This window comes from Diadema antillarum, unplaced genomic scaffold, assembly GCF_040938485.1.
Source record: "Diadema antillarum isolate AM-2024a unplaced genomic scaffold, OU_Dant_1.0 scf00000017, whole genome shotgun sequence".
NCBI classification, from domain to species: Eukaryota; Metazoa; Echinodermata; class Echinoidea; order Diadematoida; family Diadematidae; genus Diadema; species Diadema antillarum.
Window position 1 is genome coordinate 6,225,420 of NW_027270906.1, and position 22,122 is coordinate 6,247,541.

At 39.3% G+C, this 22,122-nt stretch overlaps 1 protein-coding gene across 2 annotated transcripts in view; it reads left to right on the forward strand.

Annotated features, from left to right (window-relative positions):
* The window catches only part of LOC139727453 (NEDD4-like E3 ubiquitin-protein ligase WWP1), a 72,298-nt gene extending 58,898 nt beyond the window's left edge, over nucleotides 1-13,400 (forward strand). The window contains exons 10-21 of one of the 2 annotated variants that reach the window (XM_071638421.1): nucleotides 259-316; nucleotides 1,496-1,580; nucleotides 2,494-2,628; nucleotides 3,330-3,483; nucleotides 5,472-5,563; nucleotides 6,673-6,832; nucleotides 7,592-7,725; nucleotides 8,305-8,445; nucleotides 10,557-10,677; nucleotides 11,517-11,718; nucleotides 12,548-12,620; nucleotides 13,268-13,400. In XM_071638421.1, coding sequence (XP_071494522.1) covers nucleotides 259-316; nucleotides 1,496-1,580; nucleotides 2,494-2,628; nucleotides 3,330-3,483; nucleotides 5,472-5,563; nucleotides 6,673-6,832; nucleotides 7,592-7,725; nucleotides 8,305-8,445; nucleotides 10,557-10,677; nucleotides 11,517-11,718; nucleotides 12,548-12,620; nucleotides 13,268-13,367 — 1,455 coding nt within the window. In that variant the 3' untranslated portion in view covers nucleotides 13,368-13,400. The remainder of the gene's footprint in view (nucleotides 1-258; nucleotides 317-1,495; nucleotides 1,581-2,493; nucleotides 2,629-3,329; nucleotides 3,484-5,471; nucleotides 5,564-6,672; nucleotides 6,833-7,591; nucleotides 7,726-8,304; nucleotides 8,446-10,556; nucleotides 10,678-11,516; nucleotides 11,719-12,547; nucleotides 12,621-13,267) is intronic. The other variant, XM_071638430.1, reaches the window with a different exon arrangement.
* Nucleotides 13,401-22,122: the final 8,722 nt, after the last annotated feature.

The following is a 22,122-nucleotide window of genomic DNA, read 5'->3' on the forward strand; positions in this document are numbered from 1 at the left end:
ATTTTATTCTAGTTTTATTTTCTTTTTAACTTCTTTTAGATTTGTGTTTGCATTTTTGTTTGGTTTTTGTTTGCATTTTTGTTTGGTTTTTGTTTGGTTTGGTTTTCCCTATGTGTTACATTAACAAAATATTTTAAAGTGAGATGAGGCCTAGATTGCCAACAAATGAATAAATAAATAACATTGGGAAGGGTGTGTGGGATTGCAATGTCAGACTAATTCTCAGGTAATGAATTGACTTCTGTTTCACTTTTACAGCAAGCCGCAGGAGGAGTAGACCCCAGTGATCCGTTGGGACCTTTGCCAGCTGGCTGGGGTAAGATATTCACAAGATACTGCTTCTCTCTATCCTGCTCTGAATGAACACGAGAAATGTTTGTATTTTTCTAGGAGTGGTGGGAGATTTGATGTGCTGCTATTTGATCCACTCTGTATTCCGACCGACCTGACACCTACCGTGTTTCTGTACAGTGAAGTCAATCAAGTCAAAATTCTACAACCTCAAACCATAATCCAGTGGCCCAGAAATGTTGTTTGGGCATTTAACAACAGCAACAACAACAACAACAACAAAAGGAATCAGGTCAAATTTTGATGTTGCATTATGACATCTATGTCATATTAAGAAGGCTTATGTGTAATGCTGTCAGCATCCTCACAGGATCAAGAGGTGCAAAATCAGAAAATAATAATTCTTTTTAGCAGTAAAAGTTGTAGTAGAAGTAGAGTACATGTAGTAATAGAAGTAGAAGTAGCAGTACTATCAGTATATATTTCAATTGTTATGTGAAACAACGTAGCATTCAATAGTGACTTAAGTTTCTGTGCTTGTATTGATAGTAAAATCTGTTATCATCTCTTTCCTTTGTAGTGTAGAAGTTATTAAATAACGCCTAAATAGATCGTTGTCATTTGATTGGTTGTTTGACATTAATCATTAGTCTCATTTCACTATGATGTCATCATCCGTGCAATTTTGGCTCCATTTACTGTGCAATTTTGGATCCATACGATTTGCTCCATTGCATGCACGCCGAGAGCCTGGTTTGTGTTTGCAGTGTGTGTAAGCGACAGCGCGCTATAGCATAAAGCACTCAGTGAGCACTCTTTCGATCTCAGATTCTCTCTTGTGTTTGAATAAGTAAAACATCAAATGACAAGGATCTATTTTAGGCGTTATATAAAGCAAATAATAAATGCTTTTCATTCGTGTAATGGACAGAATATTTAATTCGGTGAATGATGAAATCTTTGATCCACTCAACTCGGCTGCGCCTTGTTGAATGGATCATTTCATCTTTCATCTCATGAAATATTCTGTCCATTGCACTCATAAACATTCATTATTTGTGTAACATGTGAAGACTGATAGTGCATAGCTCAATCAACAATGCCTGGGCCGACTGAGTTCAAATATTTTGACAGTCCATAGGAATAGAGTAAAGAGCGCCTTTTTGATTTGTTTGTTTGTTTGTTTGTTTGTCTGTGTCGACAGAAAAGCGCACGGATACCCACAGCCGAGTCTACTTTGTCAATCACCTGAATCGAACAACACAATGGGAAGACCCCAGGACACAGGGGTTAGTATCACCGACTTGGAATCATTTCCCTTTTTCCCTCCCTCTCCACTCTCCCTTCTTTCTTTCCCCCCTCCCACATTTCTTCTCACTACTTTTATGCTCTAGTCTTGAGGTGTATTGTGCTCCGAAAATTTGTAGATTTCAATATTTTCTTCCGTTCATGTCTTTGTGCAAAAGAACAGATGATGTAAACAGATTTTCTTCAAGGAAGTGGAGATTTCAGTAGTTTCTTCCATGCATGTCTCCTTTCTTAAGGACATATGATGCAAATATTTTATTAGTTTTTAATCCACAAAGTAATCCAGTTAAGGAGGAGACCATACTTTGATTGTAATATGCATGGTTTGACTATCATATTGCTGAACTTATTGTATGCCAATATAAAAGACAGAGATAATTCTTCATGAGGTTGACCCCAAGTGGTAGCAGATCGCAATCAAAAGAGTATTCATAAGAAACTCTGATCCAAAATCAAAATGTTGATAGACCTGATATCTGGTCACATTTTGTCCATACATATTGGGTTTACTAATATGTCAACCTGTTGGTATTGGTCTATTCCTTCTCTGATTAAAGATTTTTCTCCAGTGGGTAGAAAGATTAACTTGCAAATGATATTTGTACTACAAGGAAATAGGTTGTGTTCGCATATGACCTGAGTTTTTTTAGGTAATTATTGAATGATAGAAAGACCCAATTCAGTGCAGGGCAAAAAAAAAAAACCCAACCCAGACATTAGCTTCAACTTCTTGGTAGACATATAGGTCCAGGGGATGATGGTAAAAAAAAAAAAAAATCAAGGATAAATCAGGATATAGTTTGGTCATAGCTGTAAGTCATCTCACATCTAGCAAAGTTTGATGAGTGGCATTTAGATGACAAGAGCTCGTCTCTCTTCCCCCTTGTTTCAAAGCAGGGCAAACATGCAGGAGGCACCCCTGCCCGACGGCTGGGAGATCCGATACACCAAGGAGGGCGTCCGCTACTTTGTGGACCACAACAACAGACGAACGACTTTCACCGATCCCCGGCCCAATGCCTCCAAGGGGTGAGTATATGATGTCCTTCATGATGATGATGATGGTGGTGGTGGTGGTGGTAATGATGATGATGATGATGGTGGTGGTGGTGATGGCTGTGATGATGGTGAGGGTGGTGATGGTGATGATAATTGTGATGATGATGGTGATGATGGTGATGATGGTGATGATGGTGATGATGATGATGATGATGGTGATTGTTATGATGATGGTGATGAATGATGATGACGATGGTGATGATGATGATGATGATGATGATGATGATGATGGTGATTGTTATGATGATGATGATGAATGATGATGATGATGGTGATGATGATGATGATGATGATGATGATGACGATGATGATAAGAGAATTATGAAGCTGATGGTAGTAATTGTGTTGATGATGAAAATGATAATGAAGATAATGGTGATGATGTTGGATATGGTTATGGTGTTTAGAATGATATTTGATGATGATGGTAGTAATGGATTATGTGTTCTTAAATGAATACTATTTTGATTTGACCAGTTAAGCAGTCATGTAATATGAAAATGTTATGCTCATTATGCTTTTCATAAGTTTGCCCCGACTATGTTCTTAGAAACTTTCTCTGAATAGATTATCAAAACAAAGCCTGTATGCTTCTCACCATGCAGCTTTCCAAAGTTGACCATTTTGTAGGATCATGTTCTGATTTGAGCTGTGTTTCTTTCGTTGTGCAGGCCGAAGGGAGCCTTTGGTGTCCCCATTGCATACGAGAGGAGTTTTAGGTGGAAACTGGGTCAGTTCCGCTATCTATGTCAGATCAACGCACTGCCAAGCCACGTCAAGATCAGCGTATCTAGGAACACTCTGTTTGAAGATTCCTTCCATCAGGTAAGGAGCATGCATATCATTGCAAATTATAAAATGAGTTCAAAGAATGGAGCAATTCAGGAGCTCGGAAATGAGTCGTGTGAGCATGTGAGTGCAGAACAAAGAGCATAATTGCGCTGCGTGTTATCCTGTGGCAGATTACTTATCCCTCTGTGCAGATAGCTGTGCACGCGGCATGAACCCAAGCTTTGAATCGCACTGTTTGCTTGGCCCATTGAAGAGTGGCCCCATTGCTTTGCTTTGCAAAGTCTTAGCAGCTGATACTGTAGCTTAGGTCAAAAATCCATTTTATAAAACAATAATGCACAGGTTTTATATCTTTGTTGTTTATAAAGTGAAGAAGCAGTACACTCTTGGGTATTCACAATGTCATATGTGTTGTACCACTGTAAACACCTTAGAGTGTGCTGCATTTCTATGAATGCACTCTCACCTGTGTATAACATTGCTCTTCTAATCACACACACACACACACAAATCGAAATGGCTGGAGGTCTGTCGTTGCAATCCTGTCACAAACATTACCTTTTGGTAATGTCTTTCCTGATCACTTGAGCCGCTGCAGTGCCATGACTCCCACCACTCACATTACTTCTAGCTTCCTGTGGTTAGAGAAGAAATAACAAATCATGTTTCCCTGTAGGAGGAAGGGAATTGAAGTAACAGCTGTATAAAGAAGAGAAGACTGGAATCATGTTGCAAGCTAGACTTGAGATCCAGGCATCATACTACAAGTTATTCATATTAATGAATTTGTGTTAAGTTGTTTATATTACAACTGATTGACAAATTGCCCTTCATCAGCGTAAATAAATATGCAGTACCTGCAGGATACGACGCCTGTCTGGTAATCGGGAGATCGCTGGTCCGAATCCAACCAGAGTATGTATGCCCTTGATTTTTTATCATGGGTACTTCTTGAACACTTATTAAGTGGTGCTTACTTACATCAATGAAGGGCTATTTGTAAATCAGTTGCAATACTACTAGTACTGTGTAGAGTTGAGCATGTCTTTCTTGGAATGACCAGACCTCTTATCTCAATTGGCATTTATTGGAAAACCTCCAAACTCATTTCTTAACACAAAAGAAAAAATGGTATGAATTTTAAAGCAGTACAGTGTAAGCCAAAACAATGTTTCTGCATTGTTTGATGTCATTATTAATGTTATTTTGCAAAAATGTTGCAAAAATGCAAAGTTTCATTGCTCTCCTTAGAAGTCATGAACTTGAGATACAGTACAAGGTATTGCCACCCCTGGGGACAGTGTGCGGTACACTAAAGCAGTGTTAAAGCTATCATTGAATGTACAGTTTTGATAAGTCGAGAGGCGTGTAGTAGTAGTATTGTTTTCAACATGAGTATGACCCATATCTGTGCACATTTACATTGTAGATGGACTTCCTTTGCCTGTTGTGTCCTTTTGATGAATTGAATGGCTGGTCAATGCAACCTTCTGTATTTTTTTTTCTTGTTGCCTTGATTGTTGTTAAATTATTGAAGAACATTTTTTTTTTAATGCATTCCAAATCTGACAGAAACGGGTAGAATGATTTGCATTATTACATGTATGAAAAGCCATCATAACCTGCTCCATGAAATCCCCCCCGATGTTTCACCATTGTGATTGCTCTAATCTAATGCTTACCTTCTGAGAGTAGCATTAGACTAAGTCTTTGTGACAAGTCTGATGGAAATATTGACATGATGTAAACTTGCAATAGATGGGCCCCACTTTATATAAATAAACTTGCAATTATTTGTGAGCTACAGTAGTATAGTCTCCATGGCAACATCCAGGAAACAACCAATCAGATGTAAGCATTGACACTGTTGCCGCAGTGACTGCAATTGATTACAATTTATGACGATTACAAACAGTTCTATGAAGCAGGTCGCTAAATGTCTCTTCAGTTGTGATTATATAACAGTGCATTCGCACTAATTCTCCCCACTTCCCATCCCCCCACACCCCCCCCTCCTTCAGATCATGAGATTACAGGCTTACGACTTAAGGGAGGCGAACTTTTACATCATCTTCAGAGGAGAGGAGGGTCTGGATTACGGAGGTGTGGCAAGGTGAGAGAGTGGAGGTGCAGAAGGGGTCGCTTCAAAACTTTTGTCCTACACCGCAGTATCAAAAATGCATTAAATTTAGCAGGTGTGAAACTCTACACACATTAGTAGCAGCACAAAAATCAAAATTTGATATTTTTCTTTTCTTTGGTTTTGTCCGTTGGAAGTTATGCTAATGTTAATAATGTGTCAACTGTTGCTTTTGTAGAAATCTGCAATTTGTGCAGGAAAAAGAACAGTGAGCTATGTTTGTAATTTGTTGGAAAGATTAAATTTCAGTCTTTCTAAGATGTGTAATTGGTTGATTTTTTCTCAGCTGAGTCATAGAAAATTCTCCCCCCCCCCCCCCCCCAAAAAAAAAAAAAAAGAATTAGTAACTGCCGCTCATGGCCCTCCACCCCCAAGATCAGGAGGTCAGTGCTAGCAATGTCACAATCGCATGATCAGCAGTATTCGATTGAGATACGTTTTGACTAAATTGCTCAATATTCAATGGTCACATCTTAAATATCAGTTACTCAATTTCAGTACTTTTGAGATGTTGTATTATGATTTGTGCCTCCTCCGTCTGCATCTCCATTCTCAAGTTGGGTGCCTGCAGTGAGTCCAAAACTCCTGCGCAAGGCTTATCTGTAACAAACCTAGGTTCTCAAGGATTACTCCTCTTCTGAAAGACTTACACTGGCTTCCGATTCGTAAATGAACATTGTTTAAGATTTTGTTGATTGTATATAAGTCACTCATCGGTCAAGCCCCCAGGTACATATCCGAATTATTAGTATTCAAACCTCATTTACACACTCACAATTTGCGCAGTTCTGAGGACACTCTGCTCTTAAAAATTCCAACATGTAAAACAAAAGTAACACTAGGAGACAGAGCATTTGCCTGTGCAGCTCCCAAACTCTGGAATGATCTACCATTAGAAGTCCGGAAATCCCCAACCGTAGCAGTCTTTAAATCGCGGCTCAAAACACATCTTTTCGTTTAACTGTTCATTATTATCAAGCACATCAGAAGCTTTTGCAGCACAGAAGAATATATGTCTATAGGTTTTGCGCTTTATAAATTGATGTATTATTATTATTATTATTATATGTGCCTTCCACCAGGGAATGGTTCTTCATGTTGTCCCACGAGGTCCTGAACCCAATGTACTGCCTCTTTGAGTATGCCAACAAGACCAACTACTGTCTGCAAATCAACCCCGCCTCCTCCGTCAACCCCGACCATCTCCAGTACTTCCGCTTCGTTGGGAGGTTCATCGCCATGGTGAGTGGTGATATAGGGAAAATTTTTAAAAATAAAATAATGTAGCTTTAGGGGTGACACAACATTTGCTCCTGCAACAATTGCTCCGGTCTTATTTTCTCCAAGGACTTAGGGTTAGAGTTAGAGTTTTGATAGGGTTTTAGGTTTAGTTTGATGTGAGGATTAGGATTAGGGTTAGGGTTATGTTTGAGGGTAGAATTTATGTTTGGCTTAGCATGCAAATATTTTATGGGAGCAATTGTTGCTGGAGCAAATGTCATGGAACTGGTTTCAGGACTTGTATTATAATTGGTTGATGCTTCTCTTCTTTGAGTTTAGTGATGAAATCTGTTTGAGAAAGTAGGGCATCTTATCCACTTGCCACTTGGGGAAATTACTGTGAAAAAGGAAATTTTCGCAGAATGGAAATTTTTGTGTTTTTCATGCAACGTGAAACTGCAGCAGAAAGAAAAAAGAAAAAAAGGTGTGTTGTTAAGCAATGGATTATTAAGGACATATATGCCCTTTGGTTGCAAAACATTATACCGCTGTTCGGAATGACAATTTCATTACTGCTCTAAACAAAGAAAAGACGGCATTCCGTATTTGAAGAACAATTGATGTCTACCTACTTTGTAGGAGATTAGAGAATGTGTGGAGTTAGCTGTGTTATGTACTCAGTAAGCCTAGGCCCTCTGGAGTTGAATCTTCCTTTGCTGTCTGTCAGTAATTGAAGCACTCATTCTCTCCTGTTCTGTGTAACTCTCAATTCTTCAATAGGCCCTCTACCACGGCAAGTTCATCTACAGCGGATTCACGATGCCATTCTACAAGCGTATGCTCAACAAGCCCCTCACGCTGCGTGACCTGGAGAGTATAGACCCCGAGTTCTATAACTCGCTGGTGTGGATCAAGTGAGTCTCGCTGTGGTTAGACATCCCCCAGTCCAAAGTCCTCGTTTCTTCGTTACAGTTGTCATCTGAAGAAAAACCTTGTTTAGATTTGTCAACTTTTAATTCAGTGATATGACTTCTTTGTCATTGGGTCATTATTCAGAGCTGTCTGAATTTCTGCCCATGAATGTGATCATATCAAATTGGTCAGAACTATAGTCCTGGGCCCCGTTCTATCAAAAGATAAGATGGATCATAAATTTCCTTACCACACAGGCTGCCATAGACTTATGATAGAAATTAACTATACAATCAATTATAACTCTTCATAAAACAGGGCCCAGATGGATAATCCATAAGCTATGAATGTTAATCCAGATTGCATAATTTCCCTTGAATTAGTTTTGTACAAATTTATGCTCTCTCATTGTAGCCAAATAAGGGAAAAAATAGAAAAAAATCAACTTGCTGCCTTGAAATCTTGTGCCATATTGGGGCACAGCGTTTGTACTTATATCCATGAAAACTAATGGCTTCAGAGTATTTGAATGGGTATCAATAGCATTTTGTTTACGTCCAATTTTACGTTTCCATTTCCAGGGATAATGACATAGATGAACTGGACATGGACATGACGTTTGTGGCCGACTTTGAGATCCTGGGCAAGGTGGAGACTGTGGAGCTCAAGGAGGGAGGAAAGGACATTGAGGTCACAGAGGAGAACAAGGAAGAATATATACAGTAAGTGGAGTAGAATGGTTGATAGTTTTTGTCAACTATTCTAATGGCCTACTGTATATGCCTCATATTTCACAAGTCTAATTTTTGTGTGAAACAGGATTTCCTGACAATTTTACAATTAGGTAAATTTGCGATCATAGAGTACGGCAATGGATGGAGATATGTACACTTGCACTTCATATTCATGTAGGGATCGGAATTGATATTTTTGCCTGTCTTAAAATATTTGAATATCACCCGATTTGCGAAACTCGTGAAAATAAAAAACCCGCAAAATGTGTGGAATGTACGGTAGTGTTTGAAGAGTTTACGGCCCAAATAGTGCAGTGATTGCCCATCTCATGAAGGACAAAATGAATAACATGTACTCCTGTAGGTTTTCTCAATTTTTGTGGCAGTCTTACTATCGTCTTGCATGGTGTGAATTATCACTCTAATGTCAAAAAGAATTTTGTGTTCATCCACACACAAATATATACTTATTAGACCCCTGAAAAGATGAAAGATTCAGAATACTTGATGACATGTTTGTATTTTTTTCATGAACTCTGTTGTATTGGCATCCAAAGTTATTTATAGAATTAAAGTGCTTATTTTTGTGAGATGCCTTCAATTAAATTTTATAATTTTCAGGGGGATGTTGTAGTGAAACAACATTTATTTTTTGTTCTTTTTTGTTGTATGAATCAATCATGCTGAAAGTTGTTTAACGTGATCTGAATGAGCTTGGAATTTGGCACCCTTACGCACATTAGAATAGTAAATGGAGGAGAGTGAGTTTTGAAATGAGTCAGTTATATGGTACTGTAGTAAGTCCTGCCAAACACCGACTGCCCTTTGGAGCCACTTGCCAAATCCTTGGAGTGAATGAGGCAGTAACAGGTATTGGGTTTGAAGGAGGTCATGTTCACACCACTATCATGCCTGGCTTAAAGTTTCGAAGTGACTCACTTCCCCCCAGCCATGAGCCCGATTTAGATTCCAGGCTCAAGGGTGACTTCAGATGGCAGCACTCTGGCGATATTGTTTCCCCAAGCAGGCCCCTTATTCAGTAATGGGAAAATGTTGACCCCAGCTTTTAGTATTTTCTCAATCCAGAAATAGCAAGTGTGTCATTCAAGGAAATAGATAGAATCCTTCACTTCATTTATACTCATTTTATATTACCTTGAGCATTGAAGTGGATTGGCATGATTTATTTAAGGGTATCGCTTCTGTTTTTTATTGTTAATGGAAGGTTATGAAAGTAGCTTCTCAGCTCATGCTGATTGAGTGATGGATTGGTAAGCTGGAAGAGATGAAAGCAGCCATATTCATCATGACCCTTCATGCTGTAGTTCAGCTTAAAGGGGCATAGTCCCGGTAGTGTAGAGGGCGCTGTTGATGATACTGCCGATCACCGTTGGCATTGATACGAAGATTACCGAAGTTGAGCTGTCATCAAGAGTAAAGTGCGTAGGTGTTGCGAAGTGACGTTGCCTTCGTTGCTTTCTCTGCGCAACGCGCAGTTTGTAGTAATGCAAGGGTGCGTGCATATGTGCTTCTTATTATGACATCACAAAAGAAGTTTGCTAAAGCTGTCATCCCCGTCGGCCGAATCATGAGCCGAACTGTGATCGCACCACTGACTACAGTCAATCGGACTTCTTCGGACTCGGGGAAGTGGGCCAAAGCGTAAGCGCTAAAGAGGAGTGGATAGCGTAGGTCTCTATAGGAAACATGCGCCGTGCGCCCACGTACGCATTTGACTAAAACACCGGGACCATGCACCTTTAATACTCTATTTGTCATAGCATGCCATAAAGTTTGTAGTGATCACAGACCCTTCCCCAGCGTGAAGCCTGTATTACTTTGATGATTAAATTTGTAGTAATACTTTGTCATGAAGAGAAGGCTAAGACTTTTACATTTCTGGCTCAAACACGTTTGAGATCACCCTTCTTTTGGCGTTTCAGGAAGGCGTTTCTAACCCTAAAGTTAAAACAGCTTTTTGTTTATCATCTGCCCAAATCCCCCTGACAGTTGATTGAAAATATTGATATTTCACAAGGTTGAAAGGTTGATATTGTGAAATGAGTGTGACTAAGTTTTGTTTTTCATCGGCCCACCAGCCTGATGACCCAGTTCCGTTTCAACCGGGGCATCGAGGAGCAGACCAAGGCTTTCCTGGAAGGCATGAACGAGGTGGTACCCCTCCAGTGGCTCCAGTACTTTGATGAGAGGGAGCTAGAGGTGAGATAACGGATTCCTGGACCAGTTCACACTCTGCTTCAATCACCGAGAACATGAAAATGAATACTGCCTTTATTTTTTTGTGTACCATAGCATTCTTGAGTGCCACTGTCTTTCTGAGCAATCTGAAGATTCATTGTGAACGCTAACGTAATGTCGGTTATATTTTGCATGTTTATCTATCAAATGAAACGAAAGGAAATTTCACCTAACGTTAAAGCATAAGACACAAAAGTAAATCCTGTTCAGAAATATGTGCAAAAATGTAAATATGAGCTGTATGTGACTGTATCCGAAACTGTACCCTCACTGCAAAGCCGATTTTATCATTTTATTTACGACAGCTGAAACTGATTTGGTATCATCTTCAAGTATGGTCATTTATTCAATTATATGTTAGATTAGTGTAAAGATGTGTAAGGGCAAGTAATTTTGATTTCATGTCATCAATCTTTGTGCAATTTCTATTCACACATCCCTGTGTCTGTACCATTATGCCCAGCTCATCTTTTATAAGAAGGGACAGCGAAAAGTAATTACCATCATAAAGACATCCCCATATAGGATATGGCATATCCTATATGGAGACATATCTTCCTTAGAGAGTGGCTGGTAATTATGCAATGACCTATGAATCCATTGTCTTTCTATCTCTGGTGCATCTCCGGTTTGGCATATACTTCATATATTTTTGAGTGGCAGCATCAAACATGGGATCAAAGGGAATAAGAATGTTACAACTCCATGTCTTCAACCTCCTTGGTGAAATGTCATCCCTTGACACACCCACTCTTACATCTCTCCCCCAATCTCTCCCCCAATCTCTCCCCCCTCCCCAGCTGATGCTATGTGGGATGCAGGAGTTTGACGTGGACGACTGGTACCGGCACACCATCTACCGCCACTACACGCGGGAGAGCAAGCAGGTGCAGTGGTTCTGGCGCGCCGTGCGCGAGATGGACAACGAGAAGCGGGCGCGGCTGCTGCAGTTCGTCACGGGCACGTGCCGGCTGCCCGTCGGAGGATTCACGGAGCTCATGGGTGAGTCCGCCTCTTTAGTCCTGTCCCACCAGTGATTCTCTTATTCTGATTGGGATGATCATTAGTGATGCACTCTTTGTGCAGTGCATTTTTAATGTACTAGATGTTATTGTGTGATACATTTTAGAGTTTAGATGTTGTGTGCAATGTATCCCTTCTAAAATTCATTTATATATTTAGTAACTTGGTTCAGAAGGAAAGTGGAGAGTCAGTAGTCTGAAAAATACTGATTACTCTTATATTGTTGCAAAGTGGAACTGCTAAAACAGCTCCTTCACCCATTGAGGACGGACTTATTTTGCTACAACATGCATTTTCCATAGACACTTGCTCGAGTATACTCGGGACTCATCCTCAGTGGTTTAAGATTTATTTTGTAGACAGCTTCCATCTTGAAGAATATTGGCCACTGATTTAAGTATATATAGATAGCAACTCAAGGGCAGTGCTCAGATATGAGCTTGAACCGAGCAAACTGAATGACATGAGAGTATGCTCTTGAAGCTGATAAATCAAATCCCTTGTGAGCACACCCTTTCCTCCTTCCCACTTCTTTGTTCCATTCTATTTTTGAAGCAATAGTCTTGGTTTCAGTCCATTAGGGGAAAAAAAAATGAAACAGAACCAGTCCCAACACATACTTCTCTATTCTGCATATTGAACTGTATCCCTTAGATGTTAAAAATATTTCGCCAGAGAATATACTTGTATCGTAGGTTGTTGGCTGCCATCATTTATTCTTTACTTTCGTATCTGTGCAACTGGTTGCTATTTGGACTGTGGTGTATCTTGTTGCTGATTATTTGTGTTGTTCCTTCTCACCTTTCAGGGAGCAACGGTCCTCAGAAGTTCTGCATTGAGAAGGTTGGCAAGGAGACCTGGCTACCACGGAGTCACACCTGGTACGTTTGCCCCCAGCCTTGGCAGTGCTGATGCAAGCCTGCTTGTCATCAGTTGTCAAGACAGGGTTTGTGAGCAGAGATTTAAAGTCCAAGAATTTCTTGTGCTCATCCTCCCTTTTCTGTCGTCTACTTTAGCCCACTGGTTGAGCTGCTGCCTTGTACGCAGCTCATTATAGTGTATCTTTAGAGGTTCATGTCTCTTTTGAAAGACTTTTCTGTCCAAAGAAAGATAACTAATTGCACTGTGAGATGAGAGCATATCAAATCCTTGTTGAAGCCAATAGCATAAATAGGCCTTCAAGTAGTCATGTAATTTCAGTTACAGTGTAAATGGTAAAGGCTACGATGTACTCCAGAAAAAAAGGGAACTGTAAGTGTAGATTGTTTTATGCAATTTTTTGCAAAGTTTTGTAAAGTGATTGCAGTTTTCTGGAAGGGTACTATTTAGTGAGCATGAAATCAGTTATTCATAACGTACATGATTGTGCAGCTGTTAACATATAAATGTTGCTGTATTGTTCTCATATTGCATCTGGCTGTTTTTGCTCCCCTAGACAAGCATATGGTGGCCTCAATTCTGAATTGTGTTGATTGCCCGCAAGTGAATCCTCAGATTGTTGTCTCACCTCCTTCAATTTCCCCCACAGCTTCAACCGTCTGGATCTACCCCCGTACAAGAGCTACGAACAGCTGGTGGAGAAGCTGACATTTGCCATTGAAGAGACAGAAGGCTTCGGCCAGGAATAAGAGCCCCTTCTGTCCCCTGCCCATGGACTGACTGCCCTGGTGATTTCCTCACTGCGGCGCGATATCATCAGTGGACGACCATTACGAGACTTAGTTCGCTTACGTGTCGCCTGCGACTGTGGCATCATTTCGGCCAGTCGCGGATTGGGTTTAGGATAGATATTGCATACGTGGTCGTGTGATTCTCTCTGCAAAAGAAAGACTTGCAAAATATGAAATACATCTTTGATTACATATATTGGGTGAATGAACTTTATTTCCTGATGTATTCAGCTTGACCCAGGAAGAGGAGATCATCAGTTGTGGACACATGGACGTCTTTGGCGATACACCACCTAAACATTTGATGACTTGAACCATACAAGTTCAAAACGTGATCGTCAAGTAAATGCAGCAGTGTCCCTTGTCCAGTTAGAGCACAGCTTACACGCAATATGCCAGACATGGCCTTGCATGTGGGGAACATGTAATATGCACAGGCATATAATTTTGTGATCATAATTTTTTCCCCTCTTTTTTGTGATGGGGGTAGGGAGATAGAGGAATTATACTAAATCATCGGAGGATTCCGTTGGGTTGCTGCCATCCGTTTGACCCGTTGAAGACTAGTCCTGAGTATACTTGGGCAGGTGTCTATGGGTAATGACTGTTATAGCAAAAGCAGCTCGTCCTCAATGGGTTAATGCCAAGAAGCAGTATCATGATCAGGGAATTAGCGAGAGCTTCAAGGAGACAGAGAGTTCTTGCGAGAACTGTACGGCTTTATCGCGAGGACTCGTCAAAGCTTTTCACAGAAGCGTCGCAACGTCTGATTCCACTTGGAGAGTTTGTCATTGGAATTACGCTTGTGTTTGAATCACAGGTGGCGTGACTTTTCTCTTTTTCATTCAATAAGTTATTCATGACACCATTTTAACTTTCATTTCATTCACTAACATGCTGTAGTGCTTCTGTATGATGGCACACTGTCGAGTCATTCGTGTGTCAAGATCTTAGCTTGGTTCGATGTGGGCTGTGACTGCTCTGTATTATGTTACAGTTGAGTTGCCTCCTAGAAGAAAAAAAATAAGCAGCTTTAATACCTTAATTCCTGCATGGCTTTTATCATGCAATGTTTATATGTCTATCAGGGATTTATCATTGCAAAACATTCTACTCACCCTCCCTGCATGAATGCTTTAAAGCACTGTACATACGAAGCATAGATAGATACATCTATTTTAACATATTCTCTATCGGTTGCAAAGTCTTTTTTGTGTCAGCCAAGCATTTACGGTCATATCCTATCTACCGAAAAGAACAAAAATGACAAAAAACTCTTTAAAAAAAAAGATTTATTGGATATTTGTCTAACTTTCATGTGTATGAATAGAAGTCAGTGCAGCAGCTAACTTCATCTGGACTCTTTATGTTTTAATGTTTTCAGTTTTTAAGAATCTCTGTTCAGTGGAAGTTGGTCTATTCAGATTGAGATTATCTATGTCAGTGATTCTTCAGGTGTGAAGGGGGGGGGGGTAGAAAGAGAGTGCTGTTTTAGTGTTTTATCATTGAAGTTACAAATGCATCCAACTTATTTGCTTGCTGGAGCACGTGGAGTAGTTTGCACCCCTCTACCAGTGACAGCGTAGAGACACTGAAGCATGAGAAGTAACGTGTGGTCCAATTCATTTGCTACCCCACTGAGGTACCTTTGAAAAAAATCATCAATAGCACCGGTCAGCAAATATGTCCATTGCAAGTGTACACTCGTCGATAACGGCCGACTCTTGTTGAGATTCTTCGGATGTGTGTGTATTTACATAGAGATCATTGATGAAGCTGTACACAATTCGTTACGGGGATTCTTGAATACATCCAAGCCAGACCAGCCTTCCCACTTTGTGGTATCCCCATGCTACCTGCAGGGCCCTGTTTCATAAAGCTGTTCATAAAGTTACGAACAACTTTAATACGAGCGACTGATGATCAGTTCTGATATGCTATACTTATCAGAATTTCCATAATTCAGTACAAGAACTGATCCCCAATCGCTCGTAAGTCGTTCGTAACTTTACGAACAGCTTTATGAAACACCCCCCAGGTCGTTAACATCATAGAGTCAGTGGTTACTGACCCAAAGATTAGATGGTTCACTTGTAGTTGAGAGGGATGGTTTTCAACTGCCATGGAAAGGGCATGGTTACCAACAATATTGTTCACAGATATTGTGGCCAGATGAGATTGTTTTGATCAGTTTCCATGGCAATGAATGGCTATGATAGCACACTTTGCTTGGTTTGGGGGTTGGTTTCTTTTGTTCTTTCTTTCTTAGTTGTTATATTTGGTGGGGTTTTATGCAGAGTGTAATTTATTATAGAACACTTACTTGAGAGCAATTGTAGAGTGGTTTTGTTGTCCCATGCTGCAGAGTGTGACGGCAAGATGCTTTGGGTTGAAACATGCTCCATTACTCTTTCTCTCACTCTTGGAAATGAAGAAAAAAAACCCAGAAATTATTATCTAATTTTGGAGCATGGTTGACTGAAGATGATGCCCGAGACTTTTATCACCAGCTTGGATAAAACCAGATGCAGTGTGTATGAAGGCCCCAATGGACATGCTCCCATGTTCACGGCATGTCGTCAGTGTACCAATGTCTGATGTACGAGATGTGTTCTAATAGCATCCTGCCCCCCCCCCCCCCACTTGGTCCGTGTGTTGCAGCCCATCCCCCGGGGATTGGTACATACATTTGTACACTGTATCTACACCCACATGAGCACTTACAGTGGTCGTGGTATCAAAGTGTTTGTTTCCAGACGCAGTACCTGTAGTGTAGCCCCGGCTACTTTTCAACAGACCGCAATATTCAAAGAATGAGCCCTACAGGAATTACTTTTGCTTACATTATATCTGCCACAACTGAAACGTAATATTCCCTGTCAGGTATTTGTAGTGATTATACAGTTTTGGAAGGGCTGTTTAAAGTTTGTTAGAATTGGGTAATGATCCTGTAGATTGTTATGTTAAATATATAAGTATATATATATTATTTGAATAATTGTAAATGTAATTATAGCAATTTTACTAAAATTGAATCGACTCAGTCATGATATTTGCAGAGATGAAACCCTTTATATATGTTAAGCTCACAGAGCAGGTCCTGTATTTCTTTGAAATGTGATCATCACTCTGATGACCTTGTAGCTTGCAGCCTGTAGGCATTACTGTACTCAGTAGTTACCTGACCACCCCCCCCCCCCCCAATAATGCTTAATGAAGCAGCTTTGACTGGCAGAAAGTATAAAGGCAATTAATAGTGGCAAAAGCTCTCCTTTGATTGACCCAGGCCAGTAAGGTACACTGTAGTCGCATTCTGAGCCCAAGCTTTTCAAATCATGTTCGCAAAGTGAAGGTATCGCGGTAATTCTGTTGTTGTTAATTAGCTGTTGCCTATCTGTGATTGTGCAGGACATTTTAAGAAGAAATGCAATGTAGAGGAAATTCAGTGAGTTCGTACAGGTTTTCCAGGTGGAATGAAATCATGACGGTACATTCTGATGGGTTTTGCACAGACAGACAAATTTTAGTGTTGATTTGGATCTCGCGTGTATTGAAACAATGAAAATCTGTATACACAACACACAGTTTACAGTTAAACACAGTTTTGTGATGCTGTAGTCTACATTGCATTGGATTTCCATACATCATCATTGATAGAAGCCTCTGTGTAGCCACATTTATGCAGAAATTTGCATGAGAGTGGATCACCTAAAGCAGCATGTATTACAGGTCATTTTGTGACTGCAAATACAAATTAGCTGAGATGGGTGCATTGGTGATTGTTTGGTCAGATATAGGAGAGAGTTGTTTCTTCCGTGGCCTTTTGTTTTTAAAGATTGTGTACCCCGTCAAACATAGAAAGAGGTATTTCTGTGCGATTGTGGAGTAAAGAGCTGTCCAGGTACAATGGGAGATTTAAAATAAAACTAAGTACTTCACCCTACGGTGTCATCTGAATTATCAGAATACTAAGAAAATATTCATGTAATTTTGCTTTTTTTGTTGTTGTTGTTTTATTTGTTTTTGTTTTGTATGCTTAATCTTCAAAAAAGTGAACAAGTGTTCAATTTTGCATTTGATCCTGTCAATATTTCAGAATTTATGCATTTGTATATATTTATGAAAACAGATATATTAGAAGATGCAGGTGTTACTATTTTATTTGTGTTGTAAAGCTGTTAGTACTTCTAATCTGTAGATCCTACTTGCATTGGTGTGCATTGTTAACACATACTGCATCATTTTTTTGTCCAGTTGTCATATGTTTCATCACTTTCTCCAGTTTCTTGTACACCAGTGTATCTTTAATTTTTTTGCAGTAACTGGCAGAATCTGTCTGAAACTGGAGTCATTTCATTCTTGGGTAAGAGAATGACTCTTAAAGTGCTGCTGCTGTGTATTTGTTGGGAATCTCGTGTTTGGTCGGGAAATTTCGCTTTCTTCTCCTTCGTGCAATCAATCATGCATTGGTGCAGCATATTTTTATATGATGGTAGTTTGTCTATTAAAATGTACAAGTGAGCACTGCTAATTTGACTTGTGTCTACCAGTGTGGTTATGAACAGAAGTCAAGGGTATCTTTGGCATGGATGAAGTTACCTTCGTTTTCTTTCTTATTTTGAGCAAATTAAGCAAGTAATAATAGTCTCACTACGATGGCACGTTTTGTTTACAACCCACATGATATCCACACACCGTGTCCAAGGTATCATACTTGCATCAACTAAAGTACATGTTCTTAATGTCTGAGATTCTAGGTACCTGTGGTTCCCTGGCTAGTGATTTTGGTCCCATCCTCTGCTATTAGCTGCATCATTTAGGACACCTGTTTTCGTTACCAAAGGCTTACGCACTGACCAGATGTTGAATCCTGCATGGTTATGACAAGATGGTCTAATGTTACTGTGAAAAAAAGAAAAAATAATAAAGAGAGGTCAATGTTCTGAACTATTTGAGGTACTAGAAAGTTCAACTTCTGAGATGCTTCTGAGATGTGAAATGTAAGGCTTGACCCAGTTTTATACAAAAGTAGAGGTGCCCCATAGTGGGTCTGGAAAAGGAAATGCTTCGTATTCTTACAGCAAGATATGGTTTATCGTTCTAGCAGAAAATTGTCCAAAGGAAAAAAAGAAAGAAAGAATAAAATGAGATGCATTGTATGAATTGAATTAGGGGCAGGATTGTCTGTTGTATGGAGCAGTCTGTTACTTGAGGGAGCTAATCTGTATGTGGCAGCATCTCAAATTCTTTGTTGTAAGAGAGCAGTTACCACCATAAACTTTCACAATGTAAACAGGCATTTGAGTACAGGGGACTCCTGTTATTTTTGAATTCTTTTGTTATGTCGAAATTTTGTTATAGTGAAACACTCAAGTATATGAAGATATTATATAGATGATGAGTCTGGGACCTAAGTTTTAAATTTGTCTGAACAAGAACTTTGTTATAATTGTTTGCACTGTAAGGGGAATGCACTGTGTTTGATATTGTTATTATTTTCATAGTACACCATGTAGTACCCACAGTTTCAATTGCATTCCACCATTAGAGTTTAGCGAAGCAAAGCAGAATGATGACAGAAGCTTTCAGTTCTTGTCTATCTCTTTGCATTTTTTTTTTTTCCCAGCAGCATATACTTTCCTTCTTAATGCCATGCATCTTTGTAGTATCCGGTCTACACAGTTCGATCCTTTGCTTTAAACTCGGTTCGACTTGTTTGTTTGACTATATATAATCTCGGATATAAAGGAAAGGAAATGTAACGAAATGTACAGAGAGGTACCTTTCTTGTGGAGGAAAGATTACTGTAAAACCAATTTCGCATGAAAGTTCTGGTCTACACTATATGCATTGAATGCCAACGGCAGTTCGCAAAAGGTCGTTAGCTCCAATTTGTGAAAATTTCATGCCACAAACATATCTTGTTTTACAATATTGCATCTGTGCTGAGTTTGACAAGATCTGTAGCCATTTATCATGGCCCTGTTTTACAGATTGGAGATGGATTTTTTCCCCCTTCTTTTTTAAAGAAGAGAATGATTTCGACATGTTTTGTGTGCAGAGTATGTGTAGGTAGTGTTGTGCTTTGCCTACCTATTAACTGTGGTAGACAAAGGAAGATAACTCCTGTAGATAATGTCTCATTGTCATCCATTAATTTTCCTGAACATTAACAGCGGTTTGCGTCATTAGCAGACAATGTATCACTCTGTTTGCGTAGTGCACAAGGCGGTACAAAGTTGGTGGAATTATGTCAACGGCGCAAGTGAAACGGACAGGCCTTAAGGGGGCATCCATCACTGGTTGTACACATTCTGTGTTCGTGACGAGTCCAGCTAGATTTCGTTTATGCAGTGTGGAACGTAGACTAACGTGTAGTGCAATTGTGCAGTCAAGTGTATGTCGTCGTACAGCACTAATCTTTGGTGTAGGATCTCCTCTGAAACACTGAATAGGTAGATATTCGTTTAATCGCAAGTCCGAATAATGTATTATAAAGTGCCTTCAGAACTTTCTCAGTGCGTGAGAAGTTACATCTTTCTACTCTGCTTTGTAAATGTACTGCCAAGAGTTAGAGAAAAATAAATTAAAAAAAAAGATTGAAGAGGAGGTCAAGTTATGTAATTCACTCTAGAGAGATAGTTTCCCACTGTTATGATGTATTAGCGTGTCAGCGCAGTCTGTAACTTGTCTGGTAGTTTTTTTTCCCCACATACAGATGTGTGTGTGTCGTCATCCTATCACAGAATTAGCCTTTCGACTCCTGCTCGGTTTGGTGTATGATGTGCATATATATTTGGCAATAGATGTCAGTGTGTTATCCTTTTTTCATGAGGCAGTTTGTCTTTTTGTTGTTTTTTTATAACTAAATGTGATGTCTTAACATAGTACAGTATTTGTCATTAGATATTGACACGTTTTCTTGCGAGCAGATGGAGAGAACATTTTATGTAGGAAGTACATGTACAGTGTAGTACCTGACAAAATATGATTAACCAAAATACATAAAATTGTGAGAACTATTTTTTTCTTAATTTTTTTTGCCAATCTGTAATTCCCCCCTCTTGGCATTGGTACATTATTTCACTCTCGGATGAACATTTGTGATGACTGGCATCTTGTGTGATTTGTAAGAAAACTGCACCAATGATGGAAGTTGATGGAAATCTCTTACAAAGTTCATTGCTATAAGGTTGGTATGATAATCTACAGCCATCTTGTAGATTTCTGCCAAATATGATGTACGTGTATGTTGCTATTATGTCTAATGTTGAATTTAGCTCATTTACACTTGGGTGTTATGATTTTCATTTTTCCCATGAGATTGTGAAGTGTCGGTTTCGGGCAGAGACGAGCTTATATGTTGCATCTCTGTCGGTGCTGCCCGGTTGCATATGTACATTTGGCAAATTATTGGTGAAATGCAGCAAATAATCTTTTCTGTATAGAAAAAAAAAGAAATATTTTTCCGCAGCAAGTGTATGATATTTGAAGAGGGGAAGAAAAAGAAAGAGCGGTCAATCGTGAAACAGGTCCATGTTTTTGGAAGTTACCTGTATCTGACTTGGTGTATTCAATGTCTGGTTAGAGTTATAGTATTGTATCATACACAGGCTTTTTGTTGTCATCTGCAATTATGCATATCCCCCCCCCCCCCCAATTTTATGACGTACATAATTTATTTCTGCATTCTGATTTTGTGTGAGCTTGTTTCGTGGCAGAGGATAGAAGAGAAAAGTGAGGGAGTGAGCGTGTGTGTGTGTGAGAGAGAGAGTTTTCAGCTAGCGTGGAAAAATGTGTAAAATAGACTTGTAATAAAGCACTTGTAAATCAGTAAATACTACAAAAAAGCATATTATGGATTGGTATGATTTATGTACAAGAATAAACAGATAAAATTGTATGAAATGGACCAAAAATTGCTTTGTTGTGCCCTTCTTTAACATTCAACAGTCACACGTCATTATGTGTGTGCGTGCGTGTGTGTGTGTGTAGTGTGTGTTTGTGTGTACATTTGTGTCTCTGTCTGGGTGTGTGTTGCAGTCAATGTGGTTATTGACTTCATTAATGTTACAAACTGTTGTAATCTTTTTTTCTTTTCTTTTTTGTTAATATTGCTGCATTCCCTAAATTCTCATATATACAGGGCTCTACATTAGCAGTGGCCTGGTGCAGATGGTCCAGGGCCACCAAAATGTGATGACGGGACACCAAATTTCAAATTAACGGAATTAATTGAATCAATTGATTAAAGGTCCAGTTTACCTTTGGGAGCAGTGATTTAAAAAGTGTTCAAGATATCACATTTGATGCACATGTGTAGGTCTGTTGTATCACAAAACATCCTACCATATAACATTTTCGCAATAAAGCCTAAAATATAAGAAGATAGCAGTGTTTTTCTCAATAAACCGAAACTGTAGATGGTTTAGTCTAGAAACATTTTTATTTTAACTATTGTTCACATTTTGTGTATTTAACAACACTTAACATCAATTATACAGATTCAAATTTTTACAGTGGTTGTATCTAGCCCTAACTCACATTTTAGAACTATTTTGAAGCACTAATGCTGGGTTTTTGTTTCATCTGCAAATGGTAAATTATGTTTTTAAAATACCTTAGAATAAGGGCAATATGGTACTTATCTGGATATTGTTTGTTGCTTATATATCAGCTTCGCACGATATCAATCCCCTCACACTCGTTCATG